General features: G+C 49.0%; 1 protein-coding gene across 1 annotated transcript in view; it reads right to left on the bottom strand.

Moving 5' to 3' along the window:
* Window positions 1-17,818, bottom strand: part of SAMD11 (sterile alpha motif domain containing 11) — a 173,534-nt gene that overhangs the window by 67,012 nt on the left and 88,704 nt on the right. The window contains exon 5 of the mRNA XM_066636968.1: window positions 9,733-9,857. Coding sequence (XP_066493065.1) covers window positions 9,733-9,857 — 125 coding nt within the window. The remainder of the gene's footprint in view (window positions 1-9,732; window positions 9,858-17,818) is intronic.

Below are 17,818 nucleotides of genomic sequence, written 5' to 3'. Positions count from 1 at the left end.
AGAGAAAGGAAGGGGGGATGAGAAAAGCAAGTGAGTGGGAAATTGAAAGGGGGGTGATTTGCACTGCAAAAACTCCCCTGAGTTCTTAATTGGTTGGGCTCTCCCCCCCCACCCTGGGACGCAGCTGCTCCCTGGCCAATTAGTTTCCCGCTGCTGGAGAGAGCATAGCATTAGCGAAGAACAAGTCGTTCTGGCAGCCGTGTTCGATACCTACTTTTGCAGCAAGCAGGGGGAGTGAGGGAGAGAGAAGGAGGCAGGTCCCCTGGTTAATTTATGAGCTGCGGCCACATCACCGGCTTAACCCTTACATCCCTCCCTCCAGCCTCCATGGACTTCAACCCTTGACTCAACTCCCAGCCTATGTTTTTGGTATTCAATGAGATAAAACACCCGCAATGCAAGAGTGTGAAGCCAATACAGATAAAAGGACAGGGCAGTGGGCCAGGAGACCGCTAAACACTTGGAAGCCCACCAAGTGGGGCCTTGAACATGTCTGGGATCCCCTCTTCCTGGTAAAGCTTGAGTCAAGGTAACCAGCAACAGAAAGCATCTGTGGTCAATAAAGTGCAATGGGAGTGATGGACCGTGAGGTCGACAACGGCCACACACTAGGGCAACTGAAAACATTTCAGATGTATAATGGTGCTTTAAAAAACAAAATCAGCAATACTGTATATGACTTCTGAGGCTCAGTGCAGATGTTCCTGAACCATGGTTAGAAGGAGGTTAAGATCACAATGCAGGCTTGCAAGCTTCCCTCCTCCCATTCCTGCTGGGGGAAAAAAAAATTCCTCTCTCTCTCTCTTCCCATTTGGAAGTTAACCATGATATAAGTCTTATGCCTGCACAAAACATAATGCTAACCATGGTTCGCTTAACCACGGTTAGCATTAAATAGTGGTGCAGCACAGCTAACTCTGCAAAGTGAAGGGAAGGGGGAAGACTTTGCACATGAGCTGAGGAAGACAGAACATGCAATTGGGAGAAACTTTGAGTAGGAAATGGGGTATTACACACTGCTCCAGACACAGCATGGGGGTGGGGGGGAGAGAAAGAGCGAGTTCATGCAAGTTAAAAAGCAGCAATAATTCAATTCCTGCCCCCCACCCTCCAACAGCAACAACAGGGGCCAAACTACAGCCTGTGCTGGATTACCAGACACAGGATGGGGAGGGGGAGATCCAGAGGGGATGTAAATCAACTCTGTGCACTTCTGGCACTTTTGCTAATCTGCCTGAGAGAGACCTGTAAGAAGAGGCTGCAGCTGTTACATTTGATCCCTGCTGAGTATATGCAACGTAGGGCAGAAATGGCTTAATAAGAGTCAGGATGACATCCAGCGCTAGAAAACCATTTTCCTTTCTTAACAGGCGGAGCACAGCTATGATGTCAACAGCAGCTTCCCATCCTGAGCAGACTGCAATTTTAGGAAGGGGGCAGTTCTTGTCAGGGCCTCATCTTGCTTCCTGGATCTGGAGAAGAGAACTGTGGCTAGGACACAGGAGACACTCTAGCCCACCACTCCACACGCACACACACACACCCCATCCACACTTCTGCTCTGTTCACATTCCACTTTCCAAATCCAGAGAGTGGACGGAGAACTTGAGGCATGCCTCCGGGTAAGAGGGAAGCTGGCGCACCCAGGCACTGCAACTCAAGAGGGGAGGCATTTGGTGCACTGCCTCCAGCATTGGGAGGTCTTGTGCCCGCCTTGTCATCCTGACAGCAGCACAGTGCAGGGTGCAGTCCTGAGCCTCCAGTCCTGAACCCCAACAAAGGGCCGCTCCGAACGGCAACAACTGCCTACTATAGCTGGTACTGCTTTCTGGCTCAATTTCATATGAGAACATAAGAAGAGTCCTGCTGGACCAGGCCATAGGCCCATCTACTCCAGCTTTGTGTATCTCACAGGAGCCCAACAAATGCTTCAGGGCGCGCACATGGCAGCAAGATACAACCTGTGTCCTGGTGCCCTCCCCTGCATCTTCCCTCTGAGATGCAATTCAATACAAGCTGTTTGTTTTAAAGAGATGGGGAAAGCCACTTACGCTAAACCCCAGTTTCATCTCCGGTCTCCTGTAGCCCCAGAAGATAAAGGGGCTACTTAAGGATTCTTATCCTGTTCTTTGACATATAAATACCCTGCCCCTAGGGTGGCTCAACAGGTGGGAAACCCTGGCCTCTGAGCGGCCCGCTTGGAGGCAGGCTGTGCAGCATGGCCTTTCCCAGTTTGAAGAGACACTTGGCCAACAGTCTGAGGCAAAGAGGCAAAGAAGGAAGGCCCATAGCCAGGGAGACCGACCAGGGACAGACTGCACTTGCTCCCAGTGTGGAAGGGATGGTCACTCCCGAATCGGCCTTTTCAGCCACACTAGACGCTGTGCCAGAACCACCATTCAGAGCGCGATACCATAGCCTTTCGAGACTGAAGGTTTCCAACAACAAGGGTGGCTCACAACAAAGGAACAGAATAATTAAGAAGTAAACGTTACCATAAAATATGCAATTAAATGACCAACAATAACAAATAAGACTAAAGCAGCCAAGGAAATCAACCCAGCACGGGTCACTGATATAAGATGGAGGGCCAAACAAAAATGTCTTTCCAGATGTTGAGAAATGAACAGTGAGGGGGCCCAAACAGGATTTCAGGGCAGTGAATTCCACAGTGTGGGCTGCAACCAAAAAGACTCTGATGCCCGGCTGAACATCTCACAGTGGAAGAACACAGAGCAGATGAACAGAGTGATGGGCAGAATTGTACAGGAATTGTACATGGAATTGTACAGGGCTGGAACACACCCAAAACCCTGGCAAGAGATGGGGCTTCACCTCTTCTCTCTTTCCATGATGACAAGCACAGAATGCAGCATTCAGCATCTCGAAAACCACAGCTTTAAATTTGTTTCTAACAAAACATAGTACGATAAAAGGCGTGTAAGCAGTGACCGATAAAACCTCAAGCAGCCCATTCGTCTCTTCTAACATGATTTGGCTATGAATATTTCCTGTTCAGGCCAGATTCTGGAACACAGATATACTCAAGTCATATACCATCACATTCCTTATTGACATCCGTCTTCTAAAACTGAACTGGCTTTCCACCGTAACTTCCCAAAAGTCAGTGGATCCCAAAACACTTGTAGATTCCACCCAATCAGGATCCTGCAGTGAATGGGACGGTGCGGCCAATCAGAGCTGGCTGCAGAAGGATGACCTGAAGAGCAAGGGCAACTCAAACAAGCAAAGGTTTTTGCCAAAGTACCCGTCCCCCACAAAAAGAAGACAATCATAAAGGGGAGGCATTTTCAGCAATTTCCAAATGACTCATGAAAAACTACAAGAAGGTTGCGATTATTCCCCGATGGACATGCAAGAGAACCAGATTTTCTTCTGACAGGCATCGCCTCTATAAGCTTTCTCCTCCTCCCTCTACCGCTGCGGCAGCCAACCGCCCATCTCGCTTTTGCATGCCCTGGCAGAGTGAATTAGCCAAACTGGATAGAAAGGATTGGATTTGTTTACAGACACGCAGCAAGCTTCTCAGGGAGGCTCTAAGTCTGTGTTTGATGTACAAACCACCGGCTTTGCTGCCATGCCTTTGTCAGGCAGCCCCGGCTCCTCGACTCATCCCTTTGTGTGTCGCTCTCAATTAAGATTAAAAAGGGCCTTGTGCTATCATCCTCCCTCTCGCACACAGAGAAAATCCCTTTGTGGCAAGAGAGCAGCACCTCATAGAGTCAGCTTCACATCTATCCGATCCATTTGGGGTGGGAGAAAAGTGGGGGGGGGGGGGAGGAGGGAAAAAAAGTCACTAAACTAGACAGGAATTGTTCTCCATTAGGATATTCCAGGAGAAAAAACCCACAAGATTGTGCAATGAGGATAAAATGAAGTCAATCCGCAATTTTTTCCCCTGGTTGCCGATTTGGCTTTTGGAATCTTGCAGTGCAAAATCGGAGAAAAAAAAACTTTTAACTGTTTTTCTTTGCCCTGGACCAGATACCGTAAATGATGGTCCACAGAGGATGGGGTGGTGACAAACAGTCAAAGAAGGGCAGGGTGTTGGGGTTCAATGAAGGTCAAAAGAATCCACTCTGTGACTATGATAACCCCCATCCTTCAAGTGGTTAAGCATTTTGCCAGAAGACAAAAAGCGGACCAAATGTTCAAGGTTTCTCCTTGCATCTACCTATGAAGGATAGAACCTTGGTTGCCTTTTAAAGATAGAAAATCTTTCAATATTTGCATGGCCTAAGTTACTGTGTCTACGAGGATGATGGCCACAGTTCAGAGTCTGGCAAAAGCAATGCCCAAAAGTGTGTAACAGCTACATTGTGCAATGCTTGAGCCATTTCTGCTAACCCCTGCCAACTGGTTAAGAGGCACTTTTTCAAGTGGGTGCTCCTCTTTTATTTAGCAGGGGGAGAGTAACTGGCCCACCTCACCCCAGCAGTGTCTGTTCTAGTGGCTGTCTGCTGGTGTTGCATCTTTTTAGATTGTGAGCCCTTTTGGGACAGGGAGCCATTAGATATTTGATTTTCTCTGTAAACCGCTTTGTGAACTTTTTGTTGAAAAGCGGTATATAAATACTGTTGTTGTTGTTGTTATTTCTCGCAAAAGTGGGCAGGGTTTGGCCTCATACCTAATTTAAGCACAAACGTTCACCCCAGTCGCATAGCCAGAGGGGGTGCAAGCACTAAGTTTTGCATGCACCCAAACGCACCATGCAAGTGGCCCCTTCGGAGCCATTCCGGGTGGTGGGAGCAAAACAGAGGCAAATGCCCAGCATGGCTTTGAAGGGGCCGCTTGCATGGCACATTTGGGCTCCTGCAAAACTTAATGCTTTGCACCCCCTCTAGCTACAACACTGTTTCACCCTCTACTACAACACAGGTGCTGGTAATTTCCACTAAACAAGGGGAGAGCTATGCTAGCAGACCTAGCAATGCCCGCTTTGGGCAGCAAATTCTGCCCAGGCAACACAACCAGTACGGGAGGCATTTCAAAGTGAAATTCAACTGCTTCCTATCCTTCCCTTTAACCTAAAAATATCTTCTGAATGACCCATGACATCTAACACAAGAAAGACAGTAATGCTAAAACAGCAAGGATAAAACAGCAGCAATTGCGACCATTTTCAGTGCAGATTAACTCTAGGAAAGCAAAAAAAGTGTTTGCCTGATACAGAAGAGACATAAGAGCAGATGCCAGGCAAGTCTCTCTGGGGAGTTCGTTCCATAAAGAGGAACCACAACTGAGAAATCCTATCCCCAGACACCACCTTCTTTACTGCAGGGACACTGGAAGGAGGCAAAAGCCAACCTAAGTTTACAGGTAGGCTCTCCATAGTGGATGAGGTGATCCTTCAGATAACCAGGCCTCAAGGCCAATCCCACCCCCCAAGCCACAGTTCCTATTCGCAGGTAGCAGTAAACCATGGAAGCTTCTGCAGCCATCGTTCAGTGCTTTCCCATTCATTGCAAAGCACTCAAGTGTCCTGACAATCTGTTTCATTCTCATGGTTGCTTGATACTACACTTCTGCGAAGCATGCTCCGTTGGAACAAACAAAAATGAAGACAGAGGATCCCTGGTTGGTTGGCAACCTTCAGTCTCGAAAGACTATGGTATAAGCCTACAGCACCTAGTATTCCCAAGCGGTCTCCCATCCAAGTACTAACCAGGCCTGACCCTGCTTAGCTTCCGAGATCACTATAAAAAACTGGGTGGCATGCAGCCTTCACATTTACCCAGTTGTGGCCCATTTAGCCTCCTCAGATGGATTTTATCAGTAAGATGCTATTTAAGGGAACTTAACTGCATGGCTCTTTCCCCAAACACAAGGCACAGAACCCGTCTTGGCAGCCTGCAGGAAGCCAAGCAGAGCTCTGGTGATGATTATAATAAATCTTTTGGTGCGGAGCAGAGAGGGACAGTGGGCCCAGCACACACAGCCCTGCTCCATGATTAAGAGATCCCTGTAATACCTTCTGGTCCCCAGTGGGCTGGGCAGAGCAAGATATAGATAGCATTGCATCAAACACGTTGAGAATATCTCAATCATTAAGCGGCAAACCAAGGCAGCTCCGAGATCGATGGGGCAATTAGATTTTATCAGTGCCGGCCCCTCGGCTTCCATGCTTGCAAGCACTGGCTAGGCAAAAAGGCCAAGTTGTAACCTGCCTTGCTGGAGAAGGAGTGGGGCATCCAACCTTCAATGAAAAGGCAAGCAATGGCACCCAGCTTGGCCGCTCAGTGCAAACATGGAATGGTACTGAAGGTTTTTCCTGGGAAGGGGGGGGGTCTTAATGGATGGGGGGATCAAAAGCCTACCCTGAGCAGCTGGTATTCAGCACACTGCCATCGGATGGAGGCAACTGGGTTTTCTGCATGTTTTTGAATTATTGTTGCATTCAGCCACCTTGGGCATCATTCAATCAACAGGGAGGGGACAGATTCAAATAAACGGGGAATGAGAGCTGAAGGCAGTCTGGATTGTCAGAAACCTGAACTTTTCCAGCAGCAAGCATTGCTACAAGAACACTACCACTGCACTTGCTGCCATCACCACACACACACACACACACACACACACACACACACACACATGCGCGCTACAAAAAAATGCTTGGAGCATACATAGCAAGCCCCTGAATTCAGACTGTGAACCTCCAATCCCTAAGGATGACCTTGATGGAGCCAACAAAGAGCCTCTCAGTGCTCCATTTCCAACAGTGACCCCAAGAAGCTTTCAAGCAGGTCACGAAAGGGACAGCCTTCCTGTGTGGCCTACCCTGAGCAGCTGCGATTCAGAGGTAGACTGCCCCTCTACATGGAGGCTCCCTTTTAGTTATTCATGGCTGACAGCTGTCAGTGGATCTCCACCCCCTCCCGAATTTGCCTACCCATTGAAAACAAAACAACCCCCCCCATTGTCTATTTTAGTGGCTGTCCATCATGTCTTGTGCAACAAATTCCCTAATCTCTTTGAGGGGCTTTTCCAGACACTTTTTAAATTATAAAAATGCATGGCTTGAACATTTAACCCAGAAGTAAGCAGCAGGCCTCTTAAGACTGGCTATGTAAATTCTAAGCCGCACATCCATACCCCATGATTAAGCTAAAAATGTGGGGTGTCAGAAGGTGGCACTTGTAGTTTAAATTGAGCCCCCATCTTTTCTCTTTGAAAATATATGTGTGGGGGGGGAGGGGGGAAAATTTTTATTTAAAAAGAAACCCAAAATACCTTCATCCCACCTTTCTCACCACAGGTCAATCCAAGGCATATTACAAAGCAGGAAAGAAAAAACAATAGACTTAAGCTGGGAAAATAAAACTGAAACTGATGGTCACCGCAACAATAACACCAACAACACAATCCTTACCCTGCATCGAAAGCTGCCAGGTTTTAACCAGTCTCCTGAAAGAATGCAGGAGTATGGACCAATTGAGCCTCACTAGGAAGGGTGTTCCACAAGGTTGATGCCACCATGAAAAAGTCCCTGCTCCTGATGGATGTACATTTTGCCTCTGAGGGCAAAGGTACCCAGAGGAAGGCGTGAGTTGGGGATGAGAGCATATGGAAGGAGCTGGTCCAAGGTCCAAATCACGTGGCCTTTAAAGGTCGTAACCAGCACCTTGAACCGAACCCGGACACACACTGGCGAACAATGCAACTCTTGAAGAATTGGGGTGATGCGATTCCACCAAGCGGTCCAGGTTAACAGCCTGGCTGCATCATTTTGCATCGACTGGAGTTTCCAAATGCTTTTCATGGGCAGCCCCGCACAGAGCGATAGTAGTTCAGCGATCGGAGAAGACCAGGGCATCATCAGAGCTCTCTGGAGAAAGCTGCAGCTGATGTATCAGCCAAGACTGGGTCTCCAGAGGAAGGGCCAAGTCGAGAAACACCCCAGACTGCGAACCTCTTTAAAACAGCATTTTCCAACCTGGGAGGCCACAACCCTCCAAGTACTGTGTTACCCTTAAGGGAGAAGAGGTCGTAGGTTATGGCACCCTTCACTTCCGGGTTATCCTCGCTGCCATCACCAACTACAGAGAGATAGGAATCAGGTTTTAATAGGGTCCCTTACCTGGTTCATCCAGCTATTCACTGGTGGTAGTTGCAGGGAGAACCCGGAAGCGATGGGTGTCATTGCCTAGGGGTTCTCCATTGGTTTTCAAACCTGTCTTAAAGGGACAGGGGGTTGGAAACCACTGCTTTAAAGAGAAGCTTAACCCTATCAAGGGCAGGTCGCTTAACCCAACTAACTGCTTCTGTCTACACTGGAGTATGCTTCAGCTTTCTTCCCCCATCCAGTCCCACATGGTTGCCAGGCACCAGCCCAGGTTTCCCACTTCCTCCCCTGGATCAGATAAAGGTGAGATGTAGCTGGGCGTTATTTGCATACTGAGTGACTCCGCAGCAAAGGACTCCAGACAACCACATGGAAGACGCTAAAAGAGAACAGGAGCCAAGATAGAATCTTGCAAAGTCTCCCAAGTTCAAGGCCAGAAGGAAAAGCAGAAGCCCCCTGACTCCACCTTCTGGATCTCAGCCTTGAGAAATGAGAATCGCCACCTAAATACAGCATCACCAACACCCACCTCTGCCTGGACGTACAGAAAGAAACAGTGACAGTTGCAACTGGAACCTACTGAGCCAACCAGGAGAATCGATAGAGTCAAACTCCTCCTGCCTACCCCCTAGCGTAAGTCATCCAGGAGGGGAACCAAGGCAGCTTCTGTCCCCAAACCCAATAAAAACCAGACTGAAATGGACCCAGATAAATCAGTCTCATCCAGGAAAACCTGGGGCTGGGATACCACTGGTGGTTCCAGCCCCCAGAAAAGAGGAAGAGGTACTCGACACAAGTCAACAACTACGAGGATTAGAGGGACCCAATGACGGGCTACTACAACCCTGGCCGTACCATCGCCTCCTTTCAGGCAGGTGACAAGCATCCCTCCCTTAAGGAGCCGCTGAGGAATTGCCGTTTAGCAAAGAAATTCACGGTTTCAGCACTGCATTTTGGAAAGTCCAGATTTCCCCCTTTGCTGCCTCTGAGCCTGGGGCTGCCCCCACCCCGTGTCTGGTTGCCTGCTCCTCTGGGTCCTTCCTATTTATCTGGATGCCTCCTTTCTCCCCAGCGGCCTGCTTCTCCGCGGAACCAGTTCAGCTGGCTGCGTGCAAAAATAAAAGCCGCCGACAGCGGCGACGCCCCTGAAAGCCTCACTTGTTGATTGATGTGCAATCGCCCCTTAGACATCCCGACCCGTCTCCTTCCCACAGATGCCGTCAACAGGAGGAAGGAACAGCAGGAGGCACAGACTGCCATTCAATCTCCCCCCCCCCCCCTCAACAGCAAGACAAGGCAGCGACTGCTAAACTCTACAAAGGTCAGACCGCAATATAAAGTCGAGCGAGCCACTCAAGCAAGGGGCCTGGCAGGGACGGAGGCGCCACGACAAGCTTCTGATTAATGCAATTACAAACCCAAGTGAGGTCTTTTCTGCTTCGCTGCTCGCTAAGCCCCCCCCTCCCCCCCACTGACACCCCAGGCTGTTTCGCTTCTCCGACAGAGCGTGCATTTTAACACACAGGGCGCTGAATTGGAGGATAAAAACAAGGCAGCTCCTGGAAAGATCAGGCCACAGATAGCAGAAAACCACCCCTGCGCTCCCCTCGTCATGGCCACAGCCACATGTGGGCAGCCTCCCTCCTTACCTGCTGCTCCCAAGCCAACGTCCAGACTGCTTCTCTTGAACTCGCAGCGGCTCTGGGTCTCTGGCATAACGAGCTGGCGACTCTGGTGGAGGTTGGAGATGAAGGAGGTGAGGTCGTTGTCCCGGCTGCGGAAGAGAAGAGGAAGGTTTCACGTTATGGCAGGTGTCCCAGCTACCCCTTGAGACAGCGCCCGTCTCTCTGCATTCCCTCAAAACCCCACTGTCTCCTCCCAGCACTCCCCAAACTCTCCTAAAGCGGCCAGTGTGTGCATGCAGGGATGATCCGTGTGGTGAAAGCCCCTCCAGCCCAGTGACAGCTCCAGGATCCCACCCGACAAAGAACTTTCACTGGGCCCCTCAATGAGGTTCTCACCCACTATGGGCTGCCCAAACCCAAACAAGAAGAGAGAAGTCAAATGACACATTTCAAGGCCTGCTGACCTGCCTATCGTTGGGTTGAAATCCATTATTTCCCACTTTTTAGAGTCAACATCTGGACAAGTGGGGATGAAGGAAAACAAAACACAAGCAATATGTGGATGGGCTGAAAGACCAATGGGATGGCTGGAGAGACAGAAGTGGGGAAAATGGGGGCTCTGGATGTTTGCTCTGTCGACTCTTGCAATGGTTGCAGCTGTGACACCAACAGCATTTTTCCATGCTATTCACTCCTTCCCTCCTGGTCAAACATGTTTCAGAGGTTTCCGGAGTGTGTCAAAAACCTGCAAAGCCTGCTTGATCAGAGGGGACAGAGGCATTTGCACATCATGGGAAGAGAAGCGTCTCCTCAAACTGCTTTCAGCTCTGTTAGTATCAGTCCGTCTCCACCCTTCATACAGAGGTACAACATACACACACAGAGGTACAACACACTCAGTCATAGTCAAAAGCCTGGGACGTATTCAGTGACTTACAGCGAAAGGACTATGCCCCACGCACTGGAGGCACTCAGACATTTCCACAAGCGCCACCAACACTGCCAAGGTTGCACAGTCACTGCAACACACACATGTCTGATTATATACCATCATTGCACTTCACACACAACGCACTTGTTTTTCCTTAAAGCAAAGCATTCCTCTGAGGACCTCTCCGACGACGTGGCCCTCTTCCAGTTTTCTCCTTTTAATTTGGGAGCTCTGCAGAGTGGCCCACACTCCCACCCTTTCATTTTCCAGTTATAAGAAAAGCCTGGTATGAAAACTTCTTGATCCACACAGGGAGAACACACATAAACAGGCAGTTCACCCTAAGCAGGTTTAGTCAGAAGTAAGCCCTACTAAGTGCAACTGAGTTTCCTCTCTAGTAGTGTACTCAAGATTGTGGCCACAAGTTGCATTCATTCGCTCCATGCAATTACACCAAGAGTTAAACTTTGTACCTGTATGAATTAAGGTTCTGCAACACATGTCCCAAGTTGCACACAACCTGAATTACCCGATGGTTGCGTTAAAGAACCAACAAGTCAATCCCAGGCTAAATGGTGCTCTTGCCTTTCTTCAGATAGGAACACAACCATATTTTCCCCACCACCACAACTTTTTCTGTTGCAACCATTTCCCACTTTTACGCAAGCCAGCCTTGTCAGCTGAAAGGCGGGATACAAATGCTTAGATAAACACGTGTATGCAGACAAGCTGCTCTGCTGGATCTGAGTATCTAGTCTGGGTTGTGCCCTACCAGAGTCCCAGGTGAAGCCCACAGCAGGGCAAGAAGACAAGGTATGACCCATTTGCCTTTAGCATAAAAGGAAAGCATCAAGTTTGTCTTTTAAATTGTATGCAGTATAAGTTAAAGTTCGCAGGTATTCTTAGGTAGTTCTTAAGTATTCTCGGCATCACCTGGCAGGACAAAGTTCCAAACACAGTCCTGGAATGTGCTGGAATCCCTAGCATGTATGCACTACTGAAACAGAGACGCCTGTGTTGGCTCGGTCATGTCGTGAGAATGGATGATGGCCGGATCCCAAAGGATCTCCTCTATGGAGAACTCGTGCAAGGAAAGCGCCCTACAGGTAGACCACAGCTGCGATACAAGGACATCTGCAAGAGGGATCTGAAGGCCTTAGGAGTGGACCTCAACAGGTGGGAAACCCTGGCCTCTGAGCGGCCCACTTGGAGGCAGGCTGTGCAGCATGGCCTTTCCCAGTTTGAAGAGACACTTTGCCAACGGTCTGAGGCTAAGAGGCAAAGAAGGAAGGCCCATAGCCAGGGAGACAGACCAGGGACAGACTGCACTTGCTCCCAGTGTGGAAGGGATTGTCACTCCCGAATCGGCCTTTTCAGCCACGCTAGACGCTGTGCCAGAACCACCTTTCAGAGCGCGATACCAGAGTCTTTCGAGACTGAAAGTTGCCAACTAACTAACTAAGTATAGGCATTCAATTAGCATACAAGGAAATCCCCCCCCCCACTTAAAAAAAATCACCAGCATTTTGGAATTTGGAAGCCTGCAGGTGACAAAGCACCACTGTGGCGAATTCATTAAATAGAAAACACAACAACAGATCCACAAGCCTGGACTAGCAGACCCCTTTAGTGGGCGGTCCCATTGAGTTTTCCCAGCTAACGGCACCCTCCACCCGTTTTGGCCCTTCTCTCCCTGCTCCAAGGAATGCCAAGCCATGAAAACATTTCCCAGCAACCGAAGCCCGAAAGGGTTTGACCGCCGCTCACACTCACCTGGCTGGTGGCCTTGCTCTGCGCATCGGAGATGCAACGCAGGCACAGCACATGGCCGTGTGTTCGCTCAAGGCCACTTTAACCAGCGACCACGGGACAGAGCATTATCCATCCAATTACCAAGCAATCCCCTCTCTTTAAATATCGCTCCCCACCTCCCGGAACAGCCCAAGAGTGCCACGGAAATGCTTAGATGAGCCTGTCCAGGGTGTGCGCATGGGGGGAGCACTAATCTCCAGGCCAGCACTCTGCTTAATCAGATAAAGTTTATGACAGAAAAGTCATTAGAGGGAGATGCTGTCGATGGGCGTCTGGGTCTGGATTTCACAGGGCGGCGCAGAGGGTGGTGGCGGGATTTGCATTGGCTGCTCTCCTCTGTCCATCTCTTCACAGGCCTCAGGAGGTCAGCTCAAGGCTTTCAAAGGCAGACCTGAGGCTCACCTAGCTCAGAATCATCCTCGGGTAAGCACCAGAGCAACTACTTAAAACTGCTCAGGTGAGGGCACAGCTTGTTTTCATCACACACACACACACACACACAGAGACACACATGCCCCAGTTCCACCCCTCCCTGCACAACACCGCACCAATCAATTTCCAAGGCTTATCCCTGCCTAGATGCCACCTTGGAGGTGCATTATGCAAAATATTTCCAAAGGAGTTTAGGGGATTAATTTGAGGCGATTATCGGTTCTTCTTAGCCGTGAAAATCAATACCTGGACGTCGGGGACAGAGGACAGATAAAAGCTGCCCTCAGCACAACAGGAAAAGAAGGTGGGGGGCAATGACAGGGTGGATAAGCCAGAGGGTTTAATAGGGGCCGACCTCACCCCCCTCCATCTCCCACTGAAGCTCTCTCCATTGCCAGTTGGGTTTGCATGCGTTGACCATGGACCACCGTTTGAAGTCATGTCCACAACAAAGGGTCTCACTTGCACAGGCAGAAGACTGAGGTGAAAAGACTGCCATTGCAGCAGTTTCAAATGTCCCCGGATGTTAGGGGCCCCACCTTCCAACAGCATTCAGTACCCTGTGAGAACCCTCCAAAATCAGAAAGGAATCTGCAACCACCTCTCGCTTCTGAGGTGGGGCAAACGCTTGCCAAACTAAGAGATGCACACTCACTGGTGGTGAATTTATGCAGGCCCTTTCCCTGCAAAAATCCATTCAAATAAAAAATTAGTTCATCAGGGAGAGGTTGGGGTCTCAGAGAAAACAGGAAGTGATGTTTTCAGGTCTTGCAGGGGCCTTAGAAGGTCTTCTGAGAGGCCATTCATGGCCTCTCCAGTCCCAAGAAGGCCTCCAGAGGCAACTGGTAGGGGGAGAGGTATTTTCCTCAATGTGTGTGTGGGGGGGGCATTTTACAGTCCTGGTCCCAGGTAACATGGGGCCAGGATTGCCACTAAGACAGTCTACCACCCTGCTTCTGTGCATGCATTGACCAGGAAAGGCATGAGACCCGGCCCTTCTGCCCCGTGAACAAAACAGACCGCTTTCCAAAATCTCGGGATCGACCCATTGCACAGCCCTGAGCTAGGCCAAAGGACAGGAGCTGATGTTGACAGTACAGGTGCTTCATCCTTTAATTCTTTTTATTCCCCAAACCTTGGAGGATGGTGATGTATAGAAATAACTTATATACGGCTTTAACATAAAAGGAAGTTCACAAAGTGAGTCATACAGCAAAAGAAAGGAGACGATTCCCTCTCCCAAAGGCGTTCACAATCTAAGAGGACCACAAAGGGGACATCAGCTGCAAGAGCTACCAAAAAAGACGCCATGCTGGGGTGAAGAGGGTCAGTTGCTCTCCTCCTGGCTAATTAGGAGAGAGCCAACACTTGAAAGGTGCTTCTTTGCCCAGTCAGAAGGAACCCTGACTCTCTACCACCCATCAATTTCATCAACTGGACTTGAATTCCAGGACCAGCAACTCCCCAAGGAGAAGATAGTTAATAGCAGACAGGCTTCCCAGCTTATCCACCATGACCAATTCTCTCTTTGACACGTAGCCACGATGGGCGCTGGACGTGCTTTCAGACACATCATCAATTCACACAGAGCAACAATGAAGCTCCGTTGACCAGGCCAAAGTCCAGTGAGAACCAAGTGCACCTCCCCGGATGCCCTCCAGAAACGTTCACATTGCCCAAGTGTTGCGTGGTAGATGAGACAAGGCCAGAAAACTTCAAAACAACTACGCTGGTGAGGCATCCAAGCCAGAACCAGCCTTTGGAAGAAAGCAGAAAGGCTTCCAAAAAACAATTCAGAATGTGTCCTCCTACCAAATATTACAAACATGGGTGGCATTTTAAGACAGGCAGATATTCCATACCCATCCTCTCTTTCCCAAATACGTGTGCGCACACAAAAACAAAATCAGATTAGATGTCTGATCCTTTCTAGCAGCATAATATATCTCTCTCTCACACACACACACACACACACACACACACTTTTAAAAAACGGATTAGAGAAGGAGACCCGAGAGAGATTGAGATCTCTTGAGAGGTTAGGGAGGAGACAGATAATCTTCTGAAGGTTGCTGTAACCCTTTTCCACTTGTGAAAGTTACAGATCTCTCTCTCTCTCTCTCTCTCTCTCTCTCTCTCTCTCTCTCTCACACACACACACACACACACAACTCCCAGCACCTAAGACCATGAGCTTCTTAAAAACTCAGTCACTTAAAAACCACTGCGTCCACTCCAGCCTGGAGTTCCCTGCCTCATGACTAATTTCAGGTGGATACAGGCATCTTGGACATTCCCAAATGTTTGCAAACGGAGAGGCTGCCATAAACAAACCAAGCGCTGTCGGCTATCCAGACCATTAAAAAAAGCACTCGGGATGGTTAATGCCTCCACCAAACGGCCCGATTAATCTATTGTCTACATTTAATGGGTCTAACCGTTTGTTTGCCTCCCCTCAAAAGGCGGACTGTCCTAATCCATCCTCCATAATGGCAATATAATGATTCACCAATGGCAATAGGATAGCTCTGCAGCTTAGGGGAAATTGAGCTCAAGAGGCTATATAAGTGTGAGATGACCTCTAGTTAGAAAGATAACCTCCACGACTACTGGGGAAGGAAGCCAGGTGTTCTCCTTGTTCTACAGAATCCCTGAAACCAGTTCTGTCTTGTGCACATGCAGGGTCAGTTTCTTACAAAATGCGTACTTCTGCTAAACCAAACCTTAATTCTGTCAACCCTGTTCTGTTCCCAGCGTCCAGCAAAGACCAGATCAAACCAAACCATAACCTTCGTTAAACCAAACCTTAATTCCAAACCAAAACCAAAATCCCAAACCAAACCTTAATTCTGTCAACCCTGTTCTATCCCCAGAGTCCACCAAAGACCAGATCTAACCAAACTGTAACCTTCATTAAACCAAACCTTAATTCCAAGCCAAAACCAAAATCCCAAACCAAACCTTAATTCTGTCAACCCTGTTCTGTTCCCAGTGTCCACCAAAGACCAGATCTAACCAAACCGTAACCTTCGTTAAACCAAACCTTAATTCTAAGCCAAAACCAAAATCCTAAACCAAACCTTAATTCTGTCAACCCTGTTCTGTTCCCAGCGCCCACCAAAGACCAGATCTAACCAAACCTTAACCTTCATTAAACCAAACTTTAATTCCAAGCCAAAACCAAAATCGCAAATCAAACCTTAATTCTGTCAACCCTGTTCTGTTCCTAGTGTCCACCAAAGACCAGATTTCACCTGACTGCTGTAGTAGGAAGTTCCGACGAGGGGATTCTAATCTCCTGCAGGTGCAGGGCTGTCCTGTTCAAGAAGCCACCTGAGTTAGCAAACGGGAGGGGGTGGTGGGAATCTGCCTCCACCTCCCACTCCATGGATTCAAAAAGGTGGAGCCAAAGAGCAAGTGTGGAGGAGTGGTGGGCTAGAGAGACTCTGGTCTCATAAATGCCTTCACATAATGCTAACTAGTGGAGGTGAGATACTTCAACACTATATTGCTCCCAAGCTTCACCTCACAGGCGACCCTCTGTGTGAACACAGCATTGCGTGGTTACAGTTCTCCATCCTGGATAGCACAGGCTGGATGCTAAGAGGCAGTTAGTTACTTTCAACATTCTCCTTTTTAAAAAAAACAAATTGTATTTATATTAGGAGTCGGTCAGTCACGTCTACAATGGGGAGAAAGATGAAGACGTTAATGGATCAAGACAATTAACCCCAAAATAAATCAGTGTCAGGATCCCCCGTCTTGCCGAGGCAGCCAGGCGCCTGCGGGGTCTGGTGTGACTTTGAAGTGTTGGCACTCACAGCAATGGGTTGTCAAAGAAAGACGGGTTGGAAGGGGGAGAGAGGGGGACCTGACTATGTGGAAGAGAGATGGGGAATCCAAATCAGAGGGAACAACCTGTCAAAGACTCAAGCCACAACAAGTCTTGAAATGGGAACCTGGAAGTTACTGTCAGAACCTGGCTGGGGCTGTGCGCAGTCTGATCCTAAATGGGGATGCTCCCATACAGCTTTCCACCATCTCCCTTTCTCCCATGGACAGCAAAGGGTCATAAAAATCACGGGGGCAAATGTGATCGCCCAGCAGAAGACCACCTGCTTGACACACGGAAGAGTCCTAATTCAACCTCTGGAACCTCCAGTTATCAGGCAGCAGAGAAAGACCTGTTCAAGACCCTGGAGAGCCACTAGCAGCCTGAGCAGGTAACAGGTGAACCCGTGTACGACTAAGTAAGAAGACAGCTTCATACGTGCATAAACCGATGGCCAACACCCATAAATTTGGGGGGAAAGAGCAGAGGCCCTGAAAGATAACAAGATATGAATTACAGCAGAAAAGCACTGCTTGGGGAAAAAGAAAAAGAATGTGGCTCATCTCGCCATCTCCTAACGATCCTTCCGCCACTGCAGGGATCGTATTAAATTTCCTTGATCAATACAGTCGCCATAAACCTGTCCCGACCCTCTGCCCTTCCTTAACATATAAAATAAAATCCAATATGCAAAGTGAGGCGGCGGCTGTGGCGGGGACGGCAGCGGCGGCAGGCAGAGCAGAACCACCACAGGGACGTTAAGGAAATGGACTGGAAAGAGGCCACCTGTCTGTCTCCCCCCACCCCACCCGACACAGAGCGAAAGCTTTTGGACCTCCAGGAACCATTTGGGCATGACTACTTTCAGCATCACTTAGGGAGCTGCACTCTAACAAGTCAGACCCCTGGTCTGTGTGGCTCCGGAGTACCAACACCAATTGGCAGCATCTCTGTGTAGTTTCTGAGAAGGAGTCTTTCCCAATTCTAATTGGAGACACTGCCAAAGACTAACCCCAGACCCATATGCTTGCAGAGAAACAGAACCCAGCCATTTTAGGCTGCATTCTCCAACTGAAACGGAGCCCGAGATGCACATCTACGAA

Source organism: Tiliqua scincoides, chromosome 9, assembly GCF_035046505.1.
Source record: "Tiliqua scincoides isolate rTilSci1 chromosome 9, rTilSci1.hap2, whole genome shotgun sequence".
NCBI classification, from domain to species: Eukaryota; Metazoa; Chordata; class Lepidosauria; order Squamata; family Scincidae; genus Tiliqua; species Tiliqua scincoides.
This window is presented reverse-complemented; position numbering and strand designations above follow the sequence as displayed.